This window comes from Schistocerca serialis, chromosome 5, assembly GCF_023864345.2.
Source record: "Schistocerca serialis cubense isolate TAMUIC-IGC-003099 chromosome 5, iqSchSeri2.2, whole genome shotgun sequence".
Classification (NCBI taxonomy): Eukaryota; Metazoa; Arthropoda; class Insecta; order Orthoptera; family Acrididae; genus Schistocerca; species Schistocerca serialis.
Window position 1 is genome coordinate 397894834 of NC_064642.1, and position 25846 is coordinate 397920679.

The 25846-nt window shown below is 40.5% G+C and overlaps 1 protein-coding gene across 1 annotated transcript in view; it reads left to right on the top strand.

Moving 5' to 3' along the window:
* Positions 1 to 25356, top strand: part of LOC126480673 (probable deoxyhypusine synthase) — a 59017-nt gene extending 33661 nt beyond the window's left edge. The window contains exons 8-9 of the mRNA XM_050103898.1: positions 3775 to 3900; positions 25215 to 25356. Coding sequence (XP_049959855.1) covers positions 3775 to 3900; positions 25215 to 25313 — 225 coding nt within the window. The 3' untranslated portion in view covers positions 25314 to 25356. The remainder of the gene's footprint in view (positions 1 to 3774; positions 3901 to 25214) is intronic.
* The last annotated feature ends 490 nt before the right edge of the window (positions 25357 to 25846 follow it).

Below are 25846 nucleotides of genomic sequence, written 5' to 3' on the forward strand. Positions count from 1 at the left end.
AATAACTTTACCATGAAATAAAAACAAAATAATAACCAGAGTAAAATCAGATTGTTTGGAAGTGCACATCTTTGAAATCAAAATTTGCTGCTTTTTAACATTTGATACTGTGTTAGTCTGCCTCATGTTTTGTAACATGTTTGAATCATTCTTGTGATGTTGTCCACAAAGTGGTCAAGATTGTGCTGCTTAAGCATGTCCCACTCTTTGATAGACCCTCCAGATGTCATACAGTGTGCCATTGATCCATGCAGCAATGCACTGTAAGTGTCAACTACTCATAAGCATTATCAGTCAGTGTTCATTATTAAAACATCCACTACCCTTGGACAGTTATTTCTTGATTGAAGTCTTTACACTACCAAGTTTTAGGGACTCGTCTCCATCTTCAGGTGTGTCTATAAATAATACGTCGAAGCACCCATGTCGAAGGTAACTTACAAGGCAACACATCTGCTGTATGTGGCTCATCTGAATACCAACATAACTGTACAACTGCAGCAAATGTTTTACTCGTGAACATTACATGTAACAATTGTGGCTGTCGTAGCAGCAAAAATGTATTCTGACTCAGATTATACTGTATGCCCCTGGAATAATGATGGGAGGCATCTGACATATTTACATGATGCTGGTCCAAAATATGACCAACACATTTCCCTACAGACCTGCTTGGGGCCACTTGGCTGAAAAGTGTGTGTTGGTATCTGGCTACCTCCACACTCTTCTGCAACAATCATCAGGAGTCATACAGACCATGCACCCACTGGTGAAGAGAATCGGTTGCCATTGATGTATGTTCCATTGTGGGTGTTCCCTTGCCATCCTTCTTTATGCACCACAGCGCTTGCGGATTTGTACTGCTCTCCATAGTGGATGCCTAGAGACCAAACTGCTGCCCTCCCAGTTGCTTTCCAAAAGTCAGCACCTAGTTTTGTTGCATATTCTCCAGGGCACCTACAAGTCCAAATTTATTGATAGTAGTTTTCAGTTGGGGATGTTGGCCATGGCTGATCACTATGAGATAGGTCTTCAATCTTTTACGTCTCATGATAAGTTGGATGGTTAAATGACATGGCTGTGGCGTGCATCAATTCACTGTTGACCACATTTTAACCATAAAGTGATATGCACTCAAAGCCCAAGTTTGAAAAGACCATTTGTGGCTCACAAGCTGGACAGTGAAAAGCCACATACACCAAAATGTGTTGACGATACAGGTATACTTTTTACATAGTCAGATAAAAGTGTGTATTAGAGACCATCTGATTTATATGGAATTAGTGTGTACTGTTAGTGCAGCAGTGAGATTTGGATCTTTACTGCACAATTAATTCCAACCCACAGAGCCAGGCACAGAAAGATTAATACCACTAAACAGACAATATAAAAAGAAAGAATTTCAGAGTCATTGTCAGAACAACTGAGATGGATATGGGTGGATTATCAGATAAACAAACGAAATACATGCCATGGCAATTTTTTACTGGCTACTTAGTGGTGAGATACAGTCTAACAGAATTTGTGTAGACAAAACCAGCAAACAGGTGGGGCTGAGCTTACATGGATTAAATTTTCAGAACATTAAAAACACTAAAAGTGTTTTTTCTCCAGCAAGTGGACCAATTACTGCTTCTGTTAAGATCAGTTTTCGTGAGGTGACTGAATTGCAAAATATGGAAAAGGTCAATAGCTTGTATTTTTTAAGCAAATGAAACTGTGCTGTTGGTATAATCTGTGTAAAGAGAAGCATAACAACAACAACAATAATAATAACAATAACAATGAACTGGCAGTCGGATGCAACAACATATGTATTTCTTGAGAAAACGTGCCACTGTTCAATGTAGCTGAGTGATGAACATACTGTTCATTAGTTTGGCATGGAGAAAATACAGGGTGTTTCAAAAAAGACTTCACAACTTAGAAAACTCATATAAATTAATTCATAGTACATACAGAAGTGATTGTAGTGTCAATTTGTAGGGAAACATCAAGTTTTGTCCCGCATAGTTTGCTAGTGCTGAATCGCACCGTAAGGAGCACTAGTGGCATTGCATTAAAGATGGCTGCCTTCACTGGACCCAAGTGTGCTAGCTGTGTGTTTTGGTTTGAAGAATCGAAGTCGGCAACAGCAGTTCAGAGTAATTTCTGTACTAAGTGTGCTGAAGATCCTCCTAGTAGGCCTACAGTTTATGAGTGATATAAATGTTTTGTAGAAACAGGGTGTTCGGTAAGACATGGAAAATTATCAGGTCGTCCAAGTGCATCTGATGACCTTGTTGAGCGAGTGAGACAACGTTTTGTCAATGGCCCTACGAAATCAAACCAGCATGTACCTCGTGAACTGCAAATCCCACATATGACTGTTTGGCCTCTGTTGAGAAAGTGTTTGCATTTGAAACCGTACAGATTGACAATTGCACAAGCAATAAAAGACACTGATAAAATTGCTTGCAAGAACTTCTGTGTGGATATGTTAAATCGATTACATGAATATTAAAATTTCTTAGACAATATTACCTTTTCTGATGAGTCGACTTTTCGCACGTAACTGTAGGATTTTGAGCAGTGAAAATTGACATCACAAATTGCAGCATGTCCATGATACTCCTAAACTGAACTTTTTTTGAGCATTGAGCAAGAAAAAAGTGTATGCCCCCCCCCCTTTTTTTTTTTTTTTTTTTTTTTTGAGAGAGAACCATCAACGGGACAGTGCATCTGGATATGTTAGAATGTTAGAACAATTTTTGATAGCACAGATTGATGATGATGACCAAGAACGAAATGTTTACTTCATGCTAGATGGTGCACCACCCCACTACCTGACTGACATTCAGGATTTTTTGCATTTCAGTCAACAGATTAGCCATGATGCACCAATTGCATGGCCCTCACATTCCCCAGGGCTGACATGACTCTTTTTATGGGAATTCAGCAAGGATATAGTGCTTGTACCTCCTGTGCCAGCTTCTCTATCTGAACTCAGAGCAAGAATTTGTCACCACTGAGCAAGTTAAAATCACAATGCTACAGCAAGTTTGGAAAGAAATTGACTTCTGATGGGATGTCTGTAGGATAACCAACAGAAGCCACATACATCATCTTTAGTTTAAGGCAAAAAAAAAAAAAAAAAACCCTTGATGTGTTTTCCTACAAAATAACACTAAATCCAGCTCTACATCTTCTTCCAATAAATTTATATGAATTTTTAAAGTTGTAAAGTTCTTTCTAAAACACCCTGTATGCATATCTGATTGATTTCGTGGCATAATCTTGGTGTAGAGTAGTGAAAATGAGTTTGACTGGTGTCCATATTTTAACATTTCGCCATAGTGGCCTTCATAGCAAGTAATAATGTGCTCTTTATGATTATTATCTTCTGCCTGGATGAATCATATCGCTGAAGAGCAAATCTCATTTATCAGTTGGTAGCAGTGCAAACTGTGAAGTAACAATGAGCCAGATCAGTGTATCAAAGTTGTTAGGATTGTAGTGTATTGGCTGCTACAGATGTAATTTTGGGCAGTTATTTATGCATAATAATTAAAAGGATTATGTGTATCACAAAAAGCACAGTTGTACAAGTATGTGAGTCTTAATTAATGGGTAGCAGTACACAAGATAGGAAAATTTAGCTGCAAGATTTCTTAATCTATGATTTTGTCATGTAATCTTGGCTTGGTAATATGTGATTGGGAGCAAAATGATTAACAGAATTATTGTTGGGCTGATACTTGAAAAAAAAAAAGTAAAATTCATCTTCATTTTCAGAGGAATGGAGCAGATTACGCTGTTTTCATCAATACTGCATCTGAATTTGATGGTAGTGACAGTGGTGCCAGACCTGATGAAGCAATTTCATGGGGAAAGATACGAAAGGATGCATCTCCTGTCAAGGTTTGTAAAGAAATTCTATCATACAGGAGAATTTTCTTTATTTTAGTATCTTTTATTGTATTTGTCATATGCCCACAGAATTTATACAGCTACTGGCAAGTTTTAATGACCCATAGTAACACAATGTAATTGTGCTGGTGCCAGCGTGGTTGTCAGGTTTTGTGGGTATCCAAGGAAAATAACAATGGAACGACATTTTGTAGGTAAAATTTAGCTATATTCCTAGTACAGTTGGGTGCATCCTGGAGTCAGTGAATAAACCACAATCCAATCAGAAGGGTCATTGTAGTTAGTCAGTAGTGGAACAGTGTCCAAACATCATTAGAGAGGAGGGTAGGGAGAGACACTAAGCTTTGCTGAAAGCTGAGACTAGAGAGGACGAACACCTCTTGACCGACACTCTTGTTTGTGTCCCTGCAGCCAGCATGTGGTTCTGTTCCCATGCTCCCTGTTGGCAGTCAAGCATGATGTGGGGTAAATGTGTGTGTATGCATCCTTTTCCAGAACTAACTGCCATTTTGCTAAGTGGATGGTTGGATCAGGCATGTGGGCCGCGAGAGTTCGTAACAAAGTACAGGTGATAAAACAGTCCTGTTACCTCCTGGACCGGTGGTGGCTTACACGCCCTCCCCTTCCATGGAAGAGGCTAATAGAAGTCTGAAATGGCAGCTTCCATAAAAATGAGGTTTCCCACATGAGGGACTTAAAGTACATGAGGTACATTTACATTTTTCAGGATTGTCAAAGGGGGCTGACAAATAGTTACATGGGTCATTAAAACTTGAATGATGATACAGGCCTTCGCAGAGGCATTGATAAATTGCGGGGTGGCGTAGCTGAAGTGGGCAGCTTAGACTAGTTACAGGATGCTAGGCAGTTGAGCTGCAGAGGAATGGTGGTGCGTCCCACAGAAATCAGTTAGCTTGAGAGACGTGTACAATTGTCCAACTTTAATTCCATAAGCAACCATTTTGCACAGTGACTGTAGATTAATTAAAGAAGGATAGGAACACAGTAACTGATTGCAATCCCTTATTTTAGTTAAGAAATTTACATCAGTTGAGGATGTTTGTATATTTTTATTAAATGTATGCAGTTAATTAATTTTGTTTCAGTATTTTGCTATGATGTTAACAGGTTTCCATATATTGATTTGTATGAACTTTTTAATCTTTCTTTTGTATTAATTATGTATTGCATCTTTTAACCACTGTAGCAACTACACTAGATTTTAGCTTTTGATGATTTTCAAATTGGTGTCAAATTATATTTCATCAAGATAATCTTTAAAAACAAATTTCAGTTTATTATTTCTAATGTAATATGACACTTCTGTATAGGACAATTGCTTGGCCCTATTAATGATATTTTGTATAAGATTTGGTGGATCATTTCACCACTAATATACACTGATCAGCCAGAACATTATGACCACCAACCTAATTTCGGTGTAAACCCGTCCAGGCTATAGCAGGATCCCTGGTGAGGAATGACTGCTAGGAGGCGGACACACACACATATGGTGCATGTAGTATTAGTGATCGTGCTATCCTTGTGTAGCATGGGGAAGGTATGCAATCTATCTGAGTTTGGCTGAGGGCAGACTGCGATGGCCCGAAGGCTCAGCACAAGCATTTCGCAAATTGCATAACTTGTCGAGTATTCGAGGAGTGCTGTGGTGAGTGTCTTCAACACGTGGTGAAACCACGTCTAGATGTCATGTGGTTGGGCACCCACCCCTCTTTACAGATGTCAGACGTCATAGGCTGAAGAGACTGGTAAAACAGGACAGGCAGCAAACTGTGTTGGAGTGAACATCAGACTTTAATGCTGGGCAGAGTGCAAGTGCGTCTGAGCACACAGTACACCAAACTCTCAAACACTCTTAATCATGGACCTCCGTAGCTGACACCACATCCATGTACCAATGTTAACACCATAACATTGGCAACTGCTACTGAAATGGGCACTGGGCATTGGTGCAGTGGCAGAGTGTTGCATGCTCTGTCGATGGGAGGGCGCAACTCTGTCATCATCCAGGGGTACAGCTCCTTGACACCTGTACTGCAGGATGGAGCTAAGCTGGTGGTGGCTCCTTTATGTGCTGGAGAACATTCATGTTGGCATCATGAGAACCGAGGAGTGTCATATGCTAGTTGCAGACCACTTGGACCCATTCATGACAATCATGTTTCCTGACGACAGTGGAATTTTTCAACAAGATAATGCACAAATGGAAAAACTAGTAGAAGCCAACCTAGGGGAAGATCTGTTTGGATTCCGTAGAAATATTGGAACACGTGAGGCAATACTGACCCTACGACTTATCTTAGAAGCTAGATTAAGGAAAGGCAAACCTACGTTTCTAGCATTTGTAGACTTAGAGAAAGCTTTTGTCAATGTTGACTGGAATAGTCTCTTTCAAATTCTGAAGGGCGCAGGGGTAAAATACAGGGAGCGAAAGGCTATTTACAATTTGTGTAGAAACCAGATGGCAGTTATAAAAGTCGGGGGACAAGAAAGGGAAGCAGTAGTTGGGAAGGGAGTGAGACAGGGTTGTAGCCTCTCCCCAATATTATTCAATCTGTATATTGAGCAAGCAGTGAAGGAAACAAAAGAAAAATTCGGAGTAGGTATTAAAATCCATGGAGAATAAATAAAAACTTTGAGGTTCGCCGATGACATTGTAATTCTGTCAGAGACGGCGAAGGACTTGGAAGAGCAGTTGAACGGAATGGACAGTGTCTTGAAAGGAGGATATAAGATTAACATCAAGAAAAGCAAAACGAGGATAATGGAATGTAGTTTAATTAAGTCGGGTGATGCTGAGGGAATTAGATTAGGAAATGAGACACTTAAAGCAGTAAAGGAGTTTTGCTATTTGAGGAGCAAAATAACTGATGACGGTTGAAGTAGAGAGGATATAAAATGTAGACTGGCAATGGGAAGGAAAGCGTTTCTGAAGAAGAGAAATTTGTTAACATCGAGTATAGATTTAAGTGTCAGGAAGTCGTTTCTGAAAGTATTTGTATGGAATGTAGCCATGTATGGAAGTGAAACATGGATGATAAATAGTTTAGACAAGAAGAGAATAGAAGCTTTCGAAATGTGGTGCTACAGAAGAATGCTGAAGATTAGATGGGTAGATCACATAACTAATGAGGAGGTGTTGAATAGGATTGGGAAGTAGAGAACTTTGTGGCACAACTTGACTAGAAGAAGGGATCGGTTGGTAGGACATGTTCTGAGGCATCGAGGGGTCACCAATTTAGTATTGGAGGGCAGCGTGGAGGGTAAAAATTGTAGAGGGAGACCAAGAGATGAATACACCAAGCAGATCCAGAAGGATGTGGGTTGCAGTAGGTACTGGGAGATGAAGAAGCTTGGACAGGATAGAGTAGCATGGAGGACTGCATCAAACCAGTCTCAGGACTGAAGACCACAACAACAACAACAACAACAACAACAACAACAACAACAATGCACCATTTCACAGGGCCAGGAGTGTGATGGAGTGGTTCGAGAAACATGGTGGTAAGTTCTGATTAATGTGCTGGCACTCCAACTCGTCAGATCTGAACCCAATCAAATGTGTAATCAGAGCTCATCACACCCCTCCTAATAATTTACAGAAATTAGTTGATTTGTGTGTGCAGATGTGGTGCCATCTCCCTCCAGTAACCATCCAAGGCCTTATTGCTTCCATACCATGACACATTGCTGCTGTTATCTGTGCTGAGTGTAGCCATACCGGCTGTTAGGTAGGTGGTCATACTGTTCTGGCTAACCAGTGAATGAACACACACATAAATCAGAATGTCTTAATTTATTTTAAAGGTGATATGGTAAATATACTTGCCGAATTTATTTATTTAAAAAAAGGGTTTTATATTGCTATGTTGGAATGAAACTAGGTGAGCAATTTTTATAATATGGAGGCATTACAATTTTTGTAATGTGGGGGCATTACTTATACCACATGATGCAAACTGAGGCTGCTGTACTAGGTGTAGACAATCACCTCTGTTTCCATCTGCCTATACAGCAGGGAAGTAATGTGGGGACATGAATTGTTATCGGTTTGTTAAATGGTAACTCACTCAAATGGTATGTTGAGTAGAATTGCTCATTGCTATTGGATAACATGGTGTTTTGATTATTGTTTTATATAAATCTGTTCTGATTCTGTAATTTCCTTGTACTTTAGCAATGATGATGGCTATTCATAGCTATATCTGGATATACGAGAATAACAAAAAAACCACTGGGTTTGTGACTGATTGCTGTGTTCCTATCCTTCCTTATGTAAGAATGTATCTTATCTCTGTGTTAATTGTACAACTAATAGGAGCCTAGAGCCTTGGGGAGACAGCAGACAATATTAAACTCAAACACCACTCCAACTTCCCACTACTGCATACAAGGCAGTATGAGGAACAATCTAGAATCGTGGGACATGTGACCAGCACGTCACTAATCTATCCAGCCATTACTGCCAGTAGATGAATCCTGACATTGTCACTGCCTTCTTATTCAAGTAGCTCCTCATTTGGCTCACAAGGCTGAGTGGAACCTGTTCCAAACTGCTCTATCTCAGAAAAATCTGAAGACTTACCGGGAATCAAACTCATGTCCTTCCTCACTACAGCAGTGATGCTAACCATTTAAAGGGAGAGGTTTACAAAATGCTTTGTGTATGACTTATGAATTTGTGAACTTAACAGATTTTGTTTTCTAACATACATATCTAGTGTTAGGGGTATAAGTGCAGATATTGTGATCAACGGTGTATCCTCTTCGGTGTGTTAGTTGTTTTTCTCTCTGTCTCACAGTCTTCCTGCAAACACACAATATAATTTACTCCCTGATGTTTTCTGTGCAGTCGTAACTGCACCACTATATGGGCTACACTTGTCAGTGTAGACCAGGGCTTAACAACTGGCCGGTTTTGAGCGCGAGTACTCGCGACTGCTCAGGAACGTGCTCACGAGCAGGTGCAAGGTCGTGGAGTAGGGGGGAGGGGAGGGAGGGGAAATGCACGCGCACGTATGAATAGAACCACAGCGTGCCTATTGAATTCGCGCCGACTGTGTAACGTTAAAAGTACTACGATCAGCTCTAACAGTCACTTTGCTGGTTAAGAATCATGTCAAGTCGCCTTTGTGTAGCCCCAACCATGCTTTCGCAGTTCAACCCCCATTGGGAGGAATTGTATCTGTTTACAGAAAAAGATGGTATTGCAAAATGTTTAATATGTCACAAAACGCTGAATTCTTTTAGGAAATTTAATTTGCAGTGACATTATATGTCGTACCACGCGAAAGACTACGGAAGTGGAAAATTTGATGGACCAGATCGTGCACAGGAAGTTATTAAACTTAAAAGGAAACTATCCGAAGAAGATCTGGATGACGAAGAAAAATCAACTGAGGCAGCTCTCAGAGTGAGCTACAAAATTGCTTTGTTTTTAGCAAAATCCCTGCGCCCCTTCACTGATGGCGATTTAATAAAAGATGTTTGGTAGTTGCAGCGGAACATTTGTGTCCATCTCAAGTTGAACAGTTTCGGATTGTGCCATTATCTGACATGACCATTATGCGTCGCATACAGGACATGGCAGGCGACGTCCAGAGCTAGCTTGCAAATATCTATAAAGATTTTATGGTGTATTCTCTAGCTCTCGACGAAAGTGTTGATATCACTGGAACAGTGCAGCTTTCCATATTTATTAGAGGTGTTAATAGAGATCTTCAGGTGAGGAAGGAGCTCCTCGATGTAATGAAGAACACTTCAACCGGAGGTGATATTTTAAGTAGTGTTGAAGAAAGTGTTGAAAATATAGGATTGTCGTGGAATTCTTTAGTTTCAGTGTCTACAGACGGTGCACCAGCGATGACAGGGAAAAAATTAGGTTTCGTTGCACTGTTGAAGGAGAAAATGCAAAAACTGACCGTGCCGAATGAAATAAGGGGCGTTCACTGTGTGATCCACCAGGAAAACTTATGTGCAAAGAGTATCACTCTAAAAAATGTGATGAGTGTTGTTGTTCGTACAACCAATTATATAAGGAAGCATGCTAGCCTGCCTTATTACAGCGAGGTCCGCTGGCTTAGTCGTGGCGAATTATTAAATCGAATTTTTGCCTATTAGATGAGATAAATATGTTCATGGAAATAAATAACATGTGTGTTCCTGAATTGAAAGAGCCTTCATGGAAATGTGATCTCGCGTTCTTAGCAGATTTAACTAGCCATCTGAATGCTTTGAACATTTCACTACAAGGTAAAGATCTGCTAATTACTCATTTCATAGATCGAATACGAGCTTTTAAAATGAAATTGACACTTTGGGTGAGCTGGAAACAGGAAATCTAGCTCATTTTCCTAAATTGTCATCCATGCAAGATGTTCACAAAGACTGTGAACGTTATTCACATAGTTTAGTTGCCCTTAAGGAAGAATTTTTAGACAGTGATTCTGATCTGTTCTCCTCTCCATATTCAGCGAATATTGAAGAGATTCGTCCTGAGCTGCAACTAGAAATTATTGACCTGCAGTGTGACAGAGAATACAGAGACAAATTTCAGAACAAGAAAAACATATTGGAATTTTACAGACACTTCCCTCAGGATAGATTTCCTCATTTGCACAAACTGGCGGCTACAATAATATCAATGTTCGGTTCCACGTATGTTTGTGAACAACTGTTCTCTGCAATGAAATGTAACAAGACGCGCCTGAGAAACGCATTGTCTGATCGAAATTTAAACTGCACGCTGCGCCTACGATGCACAAGAACAATTACTCCGAACATAGACACAATTGTAAAGGGCAAAAAGTACAAGATAACAGAGAATCCCACACTTCAGTGACACCTTTTATTGTGTAACAGTTCACAAATTAATAAGAATGTAGAGGCATACACTAAGCTAATAAAATTATGTGGCATGTGTACATTCTCCTTTATTTGTTTCATTTGCACAGTAATAATTCGTGAGTGATATCCCTGCAGGTGGCCGCGGATTTACATTGACTGGCGGGAGCTGTTGTGTGCCCCACGTGACTCTCCCCACTCTCCACTCTGGTCCGGTAGTGGGGGTAGCGTGCACGCCCTGCTCCGTGCTCGCGCCTTGCTGCTCATAGCTTGCTCCGCGAGCACGTATATTGTGAAGCCCTGGTGTAGACTAACCATTTTGCATGTACGCATTGACAGTGCAACACCTGACCTGCTGCCCAGGGGAAAATAAGCATTAATGGCTTGCTATTGCCACATTTACTTGGAGATACTAACCAACCGTAAAAGTGTAGCTATAATTATTAGTCTGCAAATGAAGTAAATACTGGACTTATACTCCTAACACCCTCTGTGTGTGTGTGTGTGTGTGTGTGTGTGTGTGTGTGTGTGTGTGTGTGCTGTTTTGCTATCTGAATTTTAATAGTAGGAACGTTTAAGTTCAAAGCAAAGGATCTTTTTGTTACTATACAACAAATGATGCAATAATATAACACTAGAATAAAGTACAATAGATATTGGGTCTCTGACAATGCCATTCATGTGAGGGATGGGGTTTGATGACTCTACTTGGTGCATAGTATGCTGACAAAAAACCACACTTGATTAAATAGAGAAAATCAAATTAACTTTTGAATGCATGAGAGTTCGTACGTAATATGACACTAATCAGTGCCAGCTTCACTCAGTTAGAGAGGAATATCATGTCGTTCTGAACAGTTACAACCTATCAAAACTTAATAACTTTCTATACTGTACAAGGTACAGATAAGTCCTATTATTCCTCTGCATGTGCACACGAGATTGGAGGAGTGCCATTCAACAACTTCAGACAGTTTTTAAAATCAAGGACCTACAGATGACACACTACATTACCTCTTTCCAAAACTACAGTTGCAGTCATTACAAAAGTGTCAGCAAGCTAATAACTTACATACTAGCAACTAGTATTAGTCAAAGTAACACTCCTTGGGTGTACAACCAAACTCTTCCAACCACGTGTAATTTTCCAACTGTCATAAGAAAAATATGTAATAAGCTGGACACCTTGGTGTTTCCTGTAACAAACTTTTAACTTAGGGTTACACTAATACAAAATTGAACTAATACACTAATACAAAACGTGCCCCTACGTTAGGCTGCTCCAATGCTGCCCTATCAGGTATGGGTGCCCGCGAGTACCCATCAGCTCATTCAAAGACAGGTGCAAGTGGTGTAGGCAACCAGCCAGGCAGCACGATTGCATGCATGCTGCGCATGTGCAACCTTCTTGGCAAGCCCTGGCCGGCTGAGATCAGCCAGTGGACTATGATAGTGTATGCTGCAGCCCAGCTGCAAGACTGGCCATGCATCACCCATTCACTCATGCCTGCCTGCCCTGTGCACATTGCTGTCTGGCTGCTCTAAAGTGGGCATGCAAACTGGAGTAGCCTGCCCTATGCAGTAGTAGAAGGTCCACAAAAGGGGAGTAAACATGCTAATGGATTTACATTTTTTGTCACTATGAAACTTTAAAATCACATTGTCATGAATCACTGTTTATTTACAAATAAAAGTTTACTTTCTCAATGATTAATCATGTTCCCTGCTAATTAAAATATGATAGGTCACATTAACAGTACTCAGATGCATCACACAACTGTTAAAATCAGCATATAGCTGATATGAAGCACAGATATTGTCAATAGGGGCTTTAGTGTTTCGGGGGTTCCCCTGCTGCTCAACTCCTCCTCCTCCTCCTCCTCCTCCTCCTCCTCGTCCTCCTCCTCCCACCCCCCCTCCATCCTACTCACCTGCCCCTCTCCCAACTCCTGCCCCCCCCCCCCACCCAAAAAATAAAATCAATCTCTCTCTCTCTCTCTCTCTCTCTCTCTCTCTCTCTCTCTCTCTCTCTCTCTCTGTGTGTGTGTGTGTGTGTGTGTGTGTGTGTGTGTGTGTGTGTGTGTGTGTCATTCACTAACCTATAGGATACAGACTAACATATGCTGAGCTGGCAAAAGTCATGGGATAGCTCATAATGTAGTGTCAGACCTCATTTTGTCTGGCTTAGTGCAGCAACTCAATGTCGCATGGGCTCCACAAATCGTTGGTAGTCCCATGCAGAAATATTAAGCCATGCTGTCTCTATAGGCATCCATAATTGTGAAAGTGGTGCCAGTGCAAGAACAGAGCTCTTGATTATGTCCCATAAACGTTTGATGGGATTCATGTGGGGTGATCTTCAAGGCCAAATCATTCGATCAAATTGTCCAGAATGTTCATCAAACCAGTCACAAACAATTGTGGCCTGGTGACATTGCACATTGTCATCCAAAAAAATTCCATTGTTGTTGGGAACATGAAGTCCAGGAATGACTGCAAATGGTCTCCAAGTAGCTGAACATAACCATTTCGAATCAATGATCAGTTCATTTGGACCAGAGGACCCTGTCTATTCCATATAAACACAGTCCATACCATTATGAATCCACCACCAGATTGCACATTATCTTACTGACAATCATACCATCAACTCTTACCAATCGAAATTGGAACTCATCTGACCAGGTCATAATTTTCCAGTCATCTAAATCTGCTTCGATACTCTGCAAGCCACCATATGGTGCGTGGCAGATTATACCCTGTACCACTACTAGTCATTTCCTTTCTTGTTCCACTCACAAACAGAGCGAGCGAAAAACAACTGTCTGTATGCCCTAATTTCTCATATCTTATCTTTGTGCGCAATGTATGTCGGCTGTAGTAGAATCATTTGGCAGTCAGCTTCAAATGTCGGTTCTCTAGGGTCCAACCAGTATGGCTACGAGCCCATTAGAGGCGCTGCAGGCGATGTCGTGTTGTTAACAGAGGCCCTCATGCCATAGCGCATTAACACCAATTTTTGCCACACTGTCCTAACAGATATATTCATCTTACGTCCAACATTGATTTCTGTGGTTATTTCATGTAGTGTTGCTTGTCTGTTATCATTGGCAACTCTACACAAATGCTGCTTCTTTCGGTCATTAAGTGAAGGCCATCAGCCACTGCATTGTCCATAGTGAGAGGTAATGCCTGAAATTTGGTATTCTCAGCACACTCTTGACACTGTAGATCTCAGAATATTTAATTCCCTAACAATTTCCAAAATAGAATGTCCCATATGTCTAGCTGCAACTACCATTCCATGTTCAGAGTCTGTCACTGTGCCCTGGTGGGTGTGACTAGTCGTTTGAAAGCTTTCATTTGAAAACTTATCAACAATAGGCCACATATAGATAGTGGGAAGACAGAGCTCATGACATTGCCAAACCATGATAGCCACTAGACCATAATGTCGTAATGTAGGGAGAGATGTGCAAAGGAGGATTAAGGAGGGATAGTGATCTCACAGCGACACTGCACATATGGCACAGTAAAACGTGCATATTTTCAGAGGGAGGGAAGGGTCACGGAGGAGGTGGCATTTATGCTGGCCACGGCCATCTTGCAAGTGCAAGGAATAACATTGATGTGTTACTTGAGAGGCTACAGCCATTCTGTCAGCAATATGAGGTGCAACGTGGACATATCCAAGCTCCAAGTGTGCGACATCAGCTCAGTGTACCATGTGGAGAAGGACCTTGGCCATTGCAACTCTGATCTGTTTTCAGACTACAACTTGGCAGAATAGAAAACTTTTCCCCAACTTGTCCAACACAACGATGAAAATGGTGTGGCGCTAACAGCAATAGTACTGGTTGGGTAGTAGATGAGAGTTTGCTAGTATAGAAAAGAAAAAGACACTATGAAATGAGATTTTAGGTATAAAACCACGTGTTTCTCTCACATTGGTTTCTGCGGTAACCAGATACATTGTGCATCTGCTACAGGTTTTCTTGTCTCTTGAGAGATGAGATCAGGAGTCCACAGTGGATAGTCAGATACAGGGAATTGAACTCAGGTATTATGAGCAGTGTTAGAGACATTGGTATCTTTAGTTCCGATATTCAATGGTAATATTTGTGTTGGCTGAGCTGAGAAGCATTCGTGAGGTAGATTGCAGTAGGATCATGCAGAAAGAAAAGACTAAGGTATAAGAAACAGGTTTCATTAAATGGCCATCAATAACAGGATACTTTTGCGATAAGATACATGTTTTAATGCACAAAAACCTCAGTTAGAATAATTAGAGGAAACTGAACTCAGTCATCAACTGCAGAGAGTAATGGTGTTTGAAGTGTAATTCATACCATTGTGAGGTTGCAGATGGGAGGTTTTTATGCTTCCTAATGTATTGGAAAGTATTGAATTTAACTGAAGATGGATCCACAGGAATTTTGGCTGGTGGGGTGTCAAATGGCCATGATATTGCTTCAGCCTGTCAAAATGGGCAACTGTACTACAGTCTGCAGACTGTATCTTGGCGTCATAGATGACATCAGCCACAAAGTCTTGTATCAGCCTTTGGAGGATGGGGAGAACTTCTTTGTCTTTCCCTTTTCTGCTGTTGCATTTCTTAATAAGACCCAATCACCCTCTCAGTTGGGCAGTAGTACACCTCCTTTATTACCTCTCTTTGTCTGCTTAGCAGTTGCTTTAATATTATTATTTTGAACCATTTCTCAAGTAGTTTAAGTACAGTGGCTAGTCTGCTAACCTTTGCTTGAACTGATCCCTGGGGATTGTATGCTTAATTCTAAAGGGGAATTCATTTCCCCAAGTATATGACCTCATAAGGTGAGTGACCAATCGACTCATGGGTCCGACTGCTATAGGCGGATAAAATATGTGATATATACCTGTCCCTATCACAGTGAGTTTTGTTAACATAATAAGATAGTGTCTTTGTGGTTGTCTTCAACTCCCCTATAGGATGAAAATTAATCATTCTCCATTTCTTGATTCTCAAAAGCTTGAAAATTTGCACAAGCAAAGACATAAAATTTCTCCTGTGGTCTGTAAGAATCACACCAGGGCTTCCAAAAGCCAAAACAAACTCATGACTATCTCAAAAGCTATGGAACCCTTAAGTAGAGTTCTTAGTCGAATTCGGGGTTTAGTCTGTTTTGCTCTCTGTGCACAAAGAATAAAGGTGCGAGTGTAGCTTTCGGTATCACATTGCCCACCTTTTTACCAATACTCCCATTGCTGCTCACGCATTTGTGGCTGGCCTCTCACTGTAATAAGCTTGATTACTTTCATGAAATTGTGTTATATTAAGCTTTTGGTATTACCAGTCAATTCCATTGTGGATTTTTACGATATAGCTTACCTTCTTCAGGCACAAAGTGTGGATGGGTAGCAAACTGTTGGCATTCTGCACATTGTACCTATGCTTCCCACAACACAGCAATAAGCCTTGTCTCCTCGCAACACACATGTCTTTCTGCTTAGTGCTTTAGCTCTCTGATGAGTCTGCCACACTTGTAACAAATCTATATTTATATTTATTCAGCTTTAAAGCCCATCACATCAGTTGACTACTTGCATCTTTCAGATTTAAAAGCCACCGTCAGATGACATGATCGGTGACTACTGTGAATCATCTACCGTACAGTAGCAATTCAAATAGTTTACATCCAAAACCAGAGTTAAGAACTCTGTGTCAGTCGCATTATAATTAATTTCCATTTTGTTGATCTGATAGTATTTGTAACTATTGGTTTCTTTTCACCATCTCACTCCTGGCTTAGGACACAACCTACAGCATAATCACTAGCGTCACTGAGCAGAATAAATGGTTGTTCGAAGTCTGGATAAGTTAACAAGAGAGATCTGGTCAGAATATCTTTAATCATTTTCATTGCTATGTCGTATTCTGTGGTCTGCCTAAAAGATACTGTCAACAGCTTTGTAACAGAGGAATAATCTTGAACAAATCTACAGTAGTAAGTAGCAAGATAAAGGAACTGTTCTAGATTTTTAACATTCTTAGGTGCAGATTTGGTTTTACACCAGCGTAGCTTATAATTTGGACCAGGTATTGTGTTTGAGAGTTTGCAAAAGGAACCTTTTTCCAACTTTAAACTTAGGTTAGGCTCTTAGATCCACAAACTGCTGAAAAGTAATGGATGCATTTCTCAAACCAAAAGGGATTCTGAGAAACTTGTACAGTCCAGAAGACATAACAAATGCCATCATAGGTCTGTCTTGAGCTGCAGTTAGAATCTGATACTAGCTTGATTTCATGTTTAGTGTGGTAAAATACTTGCAATTTCTTAATCAGTCGAGAGTTTCATCAATGCAAGGCAGTGGATGTGTTTCGGATGTAGTTACCTAATTCACTGCTCACATATTGACATGGAGACGGTATGTTTTCTCACCATCAATTCTTTTTTTGGGCACAATAAATATAGGTGAATCCCAAGGGCTAGAGGATGCTTGAGTTTCCCCAGTGTCCAATTGCTGCTGAATGCTTCCATGAACTACCAGTTGTAAATAGTGTGGAATTTGTTACGGATTTTCTGCTATCAGCTGTGCAGTATCAGTCAGAATTTCACGTTAAGTCTGTGGCAGGCAAATACTGCCAAATGAATTTGTCCATTGCCAGGCATAATGGGCTTCTACCTGGTCAAGATAGATGCATTAATTTTTCTTCAGCTGGTTTTTAGGGGGTGGTGTGATTGTGCGCAGTTCTCCGATTGGCTATGTCTTGAAACTCTTTGTGGGACACTTCCTGCATTGCTTCAAACTGTCTGAACATTTTGTCTCTCTTATCAGAGACTATTCACTATTAGATACTTCTTGTAAATGAGCCAGTACTGTTCCATGAGGAACTACAATATCTTTTGCTACAAAATTATCTAGACAAATTGAGACACACTTTTTGCCATTCACACTCTCAGCCTTGAAGAGGCCCTGTTTTGCATGAACCCAGAAACAGTTTAAAACTTCATATCAGCTGAGTGGATCAACCAGAAAAGCAGTTTTGGTAGTCACTTGGATTTTTGTTGCCAGGCAGAAAACTCTTCCTGTCCCAACACATACAAGGGGGTACCCAAAAGAAACCAATTTATTTATTTATTAAATCACATTTTAAGAACAAACATTTAACTCCCTTCAAAGTACTCTCCACTTGCACTAATACACTTGTGTGATCTTTTACTCAAATTTTCAAAACAGTTGTTTAAATTCATCTTTTGTGATGCTTGACAATACCTGTGGTTTCAGTTGCCTGAGACTGCAGTCATATGTGTGAGTTGTGTGTGTGTGTGTGTGTGTCTGTGTGTGTCTGTGTGTGTGTGTGTGTGTGTGTGTGTGTACATCTATTGTTGACGAAGGTCTTAATGGCCAAAAGCTTTATTTGTGACTGTTTTTGTTGTGCCTATCTGTGACTCAGCATCTCCGCTATATAGTGAGTAGCGACTTTCCTTTTCATAATTGATACATTCTACCCTGGATTTTCCATTATTTGACAGCACGTCTGTCATTGTTTTTCTTCACCTCAGCAACAACAGCAAAATGCATTCCTTTCATTCTAGGAAACAAAAAAGTCACACGGGGCAAGGTCAGGTGAGTACGGGGGCTGAGAAATATGGGTCATACCATTTGTGGTCAAGAACTGTCGTACAGACGGGGCTGTGTGAACAGGGGCATTGTTATGGAAAACCTGTCACCCGACTGCCATAAATCAGGCCGCTTCTGCTGCGAACTGTTGTGCAATCTTTTTAAAACTTCCAAGTAGAAAGCCTGTGTAACTGTCTGGTTCTGCGGGAAAAAACTGTGAATGGCTGCCTCACCTCATGTCAAAAAAAAAAAAAATATAAATAAGCATTGGTTTAGTGTTTTATTTTATCTAATAAACTTTCATGGGACAAGGCAAACTTGAAAAATGTTCAGAACATTTCAGGACTCTTCTTCCAAATCACAGCATGCTTCCATGCAGTCTTGTTCTTGTTCAGCAGTCAACAGTCTTGGCATGAATTTAGCAGCCAGCCACCCTTTTCTATCCCAGATATTCTGTCACAGTTCACTGCACTGAACTCCAAATCATTCTCAGCAGCTCCAATTTCTTTGATGGCCGTCATCAATTTTTTTGATGATAGCATGAATGTTTTCAAGATTTTCATGTGTTTGGGCCATGGAAGGACAACCAGACTGAGGTTTATCATCAATTGACATTTCACAATTTTTGAAACAGAAAAGCCACTCAAACACTTGAGTTTTCCCCCAGAGCATCATCCTTGTATGCCTTTTTAACATTTCAAGAGGTTTTATTCCACTTTTTCTGAGCAAAAAGTAGAATCTCACCACTGCACGCTGTTTATGAAAATCAGCCGTTGCAAAAATGACAATCACACAAAGCAGTTGTCACTACAAACTCAGCCGGAACTAGTTCTGACCTCCTATAACAACAAGACTCAACTTACTGACTCTGGAATTTTCACTCTATGCACTCCTAGCAGCAAATTGTGGTACTACAAAAGCTCTGCCTACCAAAAAATTAGTTTGGTTTCTTCTGGGTACCCCTTAGTATGGCTTTCAAGGTACGTCATTTAATGTAATCTTGCAGAATACTTGTTTCTCCATAAGGTATTTGTGACTTTATAGCGATGTCGCCTCCAAATTGGTTTATTGTATCACTGCTACCTAAAGTCAATGCTGCCCTGGAAGTAACGCAGGAGTATTTCGCAAGAGTGACATCAAGTTTTGTCCCCTTTTTCTGAACACCTCCATCTCAAAGTTATACTTCTGTCTATCACAGCACAGCACGTTCCCAAAGTTTGATAATCTGGCTGCAGTTCACTAACATGACAGCAATGCAGCTTCAACACCTGCTTTCTGCCCGGGGGCAAAAGTATTAAGCTCACCTGAGTACCCCTGTCCACCAAAACTCTAACTGGTTTGCCCAAATGTTACCTTTTGCCACCTCTGTCGACCTGTGAAAACTAACAGTGTTGACTGACCTTAATTGGAGCGCATAGTGTTGGTAATGCTAGATCTTCTGCATTTGCCCTGACGGTACATTCCGTCTAAAACTTTGAAATTCTCCCCGACTTTGGTTCGGTCTATCGCGTCACCAGTGGTAATTCATACTGAAGTGGCTGCTCTCTCTACAATAGGTGCAGCAAGGAGTATGACACATTTTGGCAATATGGCTTAACTGCTTGCAATGCCTGCAGTTCATTCCAATTGTGAACATGCAGCAGGAGTCATTGTCACACGAAGAAAATGAGGCTAAACAACGAGCCTCTCTCACCACTAAGAAACAGAAAGCTTCTTACAAAGGCGAGAGTCACCACTTTTATCTCCCTACAAATCCATGAGTCCATTCGCATAATAAATGCTTCTACTGCCTGAGCCTGTGCTACCTCATGCAATGCATCATTTCCTGTTTGGTCTGACCCCAGTGTATGTTCATGGTATGAAACCAAGTGTATACGATTGGCAGAAGCTTAAAAATCTTCTCCTGACCACTGTTGAAGGATGGACAGCTTGTCCCGATGACAAATCGTGCGTGTAGGTCTACCAGGCTGCTAGCCTCTAAGCTAACGCATTAAAACTGCCAGCTTTTTTCAAAGTCTCCACTGACTCAAAGTATGTTCAAGCATCTGCTGACAGCTCCAAATGCATCTCCTGACAACTTTAAACGCATAGCATTTAATTGAAACTCAGACAAATTTGGTTAATGTCACACGTATGTACCCATATTTTCAAAGGTCTTAACAGGAAAGGAGGAAATGAAAGTAACGGCAGGAAAGGTGTTCGCTACTCTGGCCTGTGTTGCACAGAAGAGAATGAACTCCTGTTACTTGGCACTCTGGTTGTGTTCCTGCAGCCAGCACGTTATTCTTTTCCACACATGGTTATACAAGCATTATGTGATAAATTACTCTGTTGGCATCCTTCTCTAGACCAAACTGCCTTTCTGTTCAGATAATGGTTGGATCCAGCCTGTAGGCCATGATATATAGTGCTGAAGTACCAGTGATAAGAAATTTAAATGCAAAATTTTTTTTAAACTGACATAATGTAGTCTCGGTATCCCGTAGACTGGTGATGGCTTGCATAGAACGTATTAGCTGCAGTTTGTTTGGACCCAACATCTAGATTCCTGTAGTGGACCATAGTATGTCACTTCTAGATATATTATGAGCTTAATGATATGTAATCAACAATGAGAACGTAAAGTGGGATGTGGTATAGCTTTGTAAATAACTAATTAATTAAATACAGCTAACAGAAAAGGAAAGAGTTATTGGTAAAGTAAATTACTTTCATTTACAAACTAATAATACAATATTAACAACAGAGATACACTGATAAGTCAGAATATTGTAACCACCTACCTGATAGCTGGTACATGCACCTTGCAACAGATAGCAGTGGTGACACCTCATTGCATGAAAGCAGTGAGGCCTTGGTAGGTCACTGGAGGAGGTTGACACCACAACTGCACACACAAGTCACCTGTTTTCCGTAAATTTTGGGGAGGGGGTGATGAGCTCTGATGCCATGTTGAGTCTGACCCCAGAAGTGTTCGATCAGGCTCCGATCTGATGAGTTGGGCGAGGGGGGGGGGGGGGGGGGTGGCTGACATGTCAATTGGAACTCGCCACTTTCTTCCTCGAACCACTCCATCACACTCCTGGCCTTGTGACATGATGTATTATCTTGTTGAAAAATGCCACTGCCATCAGGAAACATGATCATTATGAAGGGGTGTACGTGGTCTGCAACCATTGTACAATACTCCTTCACCATCATGGTGCATTGTACAATCTCCACTGGACCCGTGGATGCCCATGTGAATGTTCTCCAGAGCATAATGGAGCTGCCGCCAGCGTGTCTCTGTTCCGCAGTATAGGTGTCAAGGATCTGTTCTCCTGGAAGGCGACAGATTCATATCCTTCCGTCTACATGATGGAAAAGGTATTGGGATACATCAGAACATGCAGTGCTCTACCATTGTGCCAATGTGTAGTGCCAGTGGTAATGTTCCTATTTCAGTTGTAGTGTTAATAATGGAATGTGCATGGGTTGTCGGCTGTGGAAGCCCATACTTAGGAGTGTTCAGTGCACTGTTTGTTCACACACACTTGTACTCTGCCCAGAATTAAAGTCTGATATTAGTTCCACCACACTGCGCCACCTGTCCTGTTTTACCAATTTGCCCAGCCTACGACATCCGACATATGTAATGAGGGGTGGCCGCCCAACCCCATGACGTCTGGATGGGGTTTCACCTTGGTTTTGCGACTTGATGAAGACATTCACCAGAGCACGCCTCAAACATCCAACAAGCTGTGCAGTTTCCAAAATGCTCATTCAGAGCCTTTGGATCATCACAATCTGCCCTCGGCCAGAGAGAGATTGTGTGATATCCCCATTCTATACACAGGCAGAAAGCTCACTTATGCTACACTGCTGTCACGTGGAGAGGTTCATATCAATAGTAGGTTGGTGGTCATAATGTTCTGGTTGATCAGTGTATAGTCAGTGGCCAGACAGATAGCTGTAAATTAGGTTACAAACTGTAAATTAGGTAACGATTATGTGGTCAGAGGAGTTCAAGTACTAGGAGAGCAGATACAAATGACTATTGCTGAGAAAGAAGTCTTCAGCTGTGAGAACAACTAAATAGAAATGGCATACCAGCTGATTAAAGGGTCTACAACAAATTATACTTATTTTTAATGCCAAGCTCAGACATTATTGTGCGGTCATTTGACCAAAGGTACGTAACATAGCAGAATGCTTCACAATGGACAGAATATGTCCGAATGGAAATTAGAAGCCAAGAAAAGAACTATTTATGGTCCAGTAAGAGAGAATTCCAAGTTAAGAAGGTGGCACAACGATGAACTGTACTTTTATAGGGAAAAGATTACACACCATACAGAAAAGGATGTGTGTTCCATGGACATACAACATAGATGAATCTGAATGGACTGACCAAGTGGATTTTTATATATTTTGAGGACACAAAAAAATTAAAGGACACTGGCTCACTGTGGTTAACTAGGATCTTCAGAAAGTGGAAATTACCATTTCAAAAATAAATTTGGAAGACACCTGTATTTAAAAGAAAATCCAAAGTTGAAACTGGCAAGATGTGAGCTGAAGAAAGAAAGGAGTCTCACAGATAATGAACAAGAGAATATTAGATGCAAGCTACAGTTCAAAGAAAGACTTAGTTGAAATAATGAGAGCCACACTTAACCAAACCAAAAGAAGGGCTTCTTGAAAGAAATGTATAAGGTGGGGAAGATATGTGTAAAGTAACAATATAGATGACTGCCAATAAAGTGTTGGTTTTACTGCGTTCATTTTGTCGGTTATTACCAACTGTGTTATATCTATTATTTTACAGGTATTATGTGAGTTTTCTTTCGAGAAATATTTGAGTACATAGTGTACAAACCACCAGTGATAGCCACAATTTTCAAATTCTTATCGTCCGTACTTTCTAATATATAAACTACTTTCAAAGTACCAAAAAGTACTACAATAAATTAAATGTCTATAAAACGCTGCACTGCACAACGAATTTACAGTGAGCAGTTGCTGTTTCTGAATTTCATCGACTGCGGCCTCTGGCCTGCCGAGGAGTACAGCAGTCCTTGGTCCATGGATAAATCATGAAAATCCACTGCATTATGCCACATACAAACAGACCTGGCCTGCAGGCAGTTCAGTGAGACTAGATCTGATGGACAGGACCTGTACATCAGTGTGAAACAAAGGGCTTCAGATTGGCAGGCCCCATCCATTAGAGATACCTGCAGAAATGGCCTGCCATTTTGGCCTGTCACAGAAATCCACTCATGTAGCCAGCTATCCAGGAGTCACAGACAGCATGTTTTCAGGAGTCACAGACAGCATGTTGATGAAATGGGACTGCAGTGATCAATCCATGCGACAGATAACTTGTGCAAAAACTCTGAGAATCAATAATAATGAGGATAGATAGCAACTCACCGTAAAGATGATCGCTGAGCCGCAGACAGGCATGTAGAAAAGACAGTCACACTCTCACAAATAAATTTCGGCCATAGCCTTTGTCAGAAAATGAGAACACATGCACAGTCACACAATCACTCACACACAACTCAGGCACACATGACCGCCATCTCCGGCCACTGCATCTACAGTCTCTGAGAATCAGATCCAAACAAATCACTCCTCACACCTCCCTGCCTCTCGCCAGCAGCAACTAGGCCAGCGGCAAAAAATGGTGGCAGCACTGACTGCAAGCTGACAGGAGTGGCTGGAAGGGGAGAAGCAGTAGTAACGAGGGAGTAAGGAAGCGGCGCATGTGCTCAGCTACACCCAGCCAATGAAGATGCACGATATCTCAGTAAACAAACCATTTCATCTACTGAGACAAAAACGAGATTTTCCGGTGGTTTTGTTTTTCTCCCCTGACACATTTGAAATTCCCTAATTTTCAGAAACAGTGGCAACCCTGGTAATTGTTCACTAAACTTTCACTTGCAAAAAAACATCCTGATTTTACTACTGTGTTGCAGTGCTATATTTTCAAATTTTTAAACAGAGGCCTTTTGTTGCAAAAAGTTCCTGGTTATTATATTTTTTTACAACACCGTCACATAAGCATTTCAAAGTACTACGTCATTTTGATCAACCAGTTGTTATCTGCAGGCTAAAGGCATATCCTGCAAGCAGTTTCCAGTGTTGTTGACAACAAAACAGAAACTGCTTTCAGCATGTACAAGGACACAGGCTGATCTAAACTAGTTATAGGATTGTGAAATGCCCTTCTGACAGTGTACATTCCATTACAGAGTAAAATGTTGCTTCTAAGAATTATACACAGGTTATGGTTAGGCCATTCTCAGCCATATAATTTCCTCAGGCTGCCAATCCAGTATGGTATGTGGGACTTTTGTTTTGTTCATGACTGCCAAATTGAGTGATTCAAGATCCGAGAACTTAAAATCGTACAGAAATTAAAATCTAAACAAGCCGTATCTTTGTGCAAAAGTCCATTGAAAGGTACAATATTTTCATCACAATACGAAACTGAGTGTGTTTTGTGGTAATCCAGCAACTTTTCCATGCACAATAGTAGAGGGTACATTCTATGCTTAAACCCAGTTTTAAAAATGACAAAGTTTTAAATACTTATCTCTTTATTGTGGCAGCAAGGTCTAAAAGTAATCTCTGAAAACTATGGAAATAAAGGAAAACCTTAATCTGAATTATATAACAATGATTTGAACCACACTCCTCAAACGTGAGTCCTTCTATATGGGTGAAAGAGCTATATGGCTTTCCTGTGCTCATATTTGCTTATTGCGAAATTTGTTTAAGAAACTGTTACATTTATGGTTATCAAGATTGCTTAAAATAGTAATAGTTGTGGTTTCTCTTTCCAGGTTTATGCTGAGGCATCATTGGTATTTCCACTTCTGGTTGGTGAAACATTTGCCAAGCAGTATCATGCCACAAAAGAAAAAACTATATCTGATGTCTGAAGTATTATTAATTTTTGTGGATAACAAAAGAAATTTTAACTTATTGCTTCAGTTTATTATTTTTATCTAAAATATAAGACTTCTACATAAACAGAATATTTCTTTTAAATAAGTTAGGAGTAAAGGTAACAACTTACTGAGTAGTAGAGGTATTGAGTCTTTGACAGGCACACATGCCAGACTGAAAACTTTGGTAGCTTTCAGACAAACCCTTTCTTGAGCTAGAGTTCTGTGTGCATAAGTATGTTTATGTTTGTGTATGTGTACTCGATCATGTCGTCCAGAAGCTAACGAAATTAAGTTTTAAGTTTTATTTTTTTGTCTGTCGACAATTCAATGCCCCTGCTATTTAGTGAGTTGTTATCTTTACTGCAAGATTTTTTTATGTTCTGCCAGAATTTACCAGAGTAACATAACACTTTTTTTTTTCAAAGTTGCCCTTTTCTTGCAGTTCTGTTGCAACAGTATGCACAGTAAATCACATAAAAGTTGCATATGTATTTCTTTCAAATTCTTAAATTTGCAAACTGTAA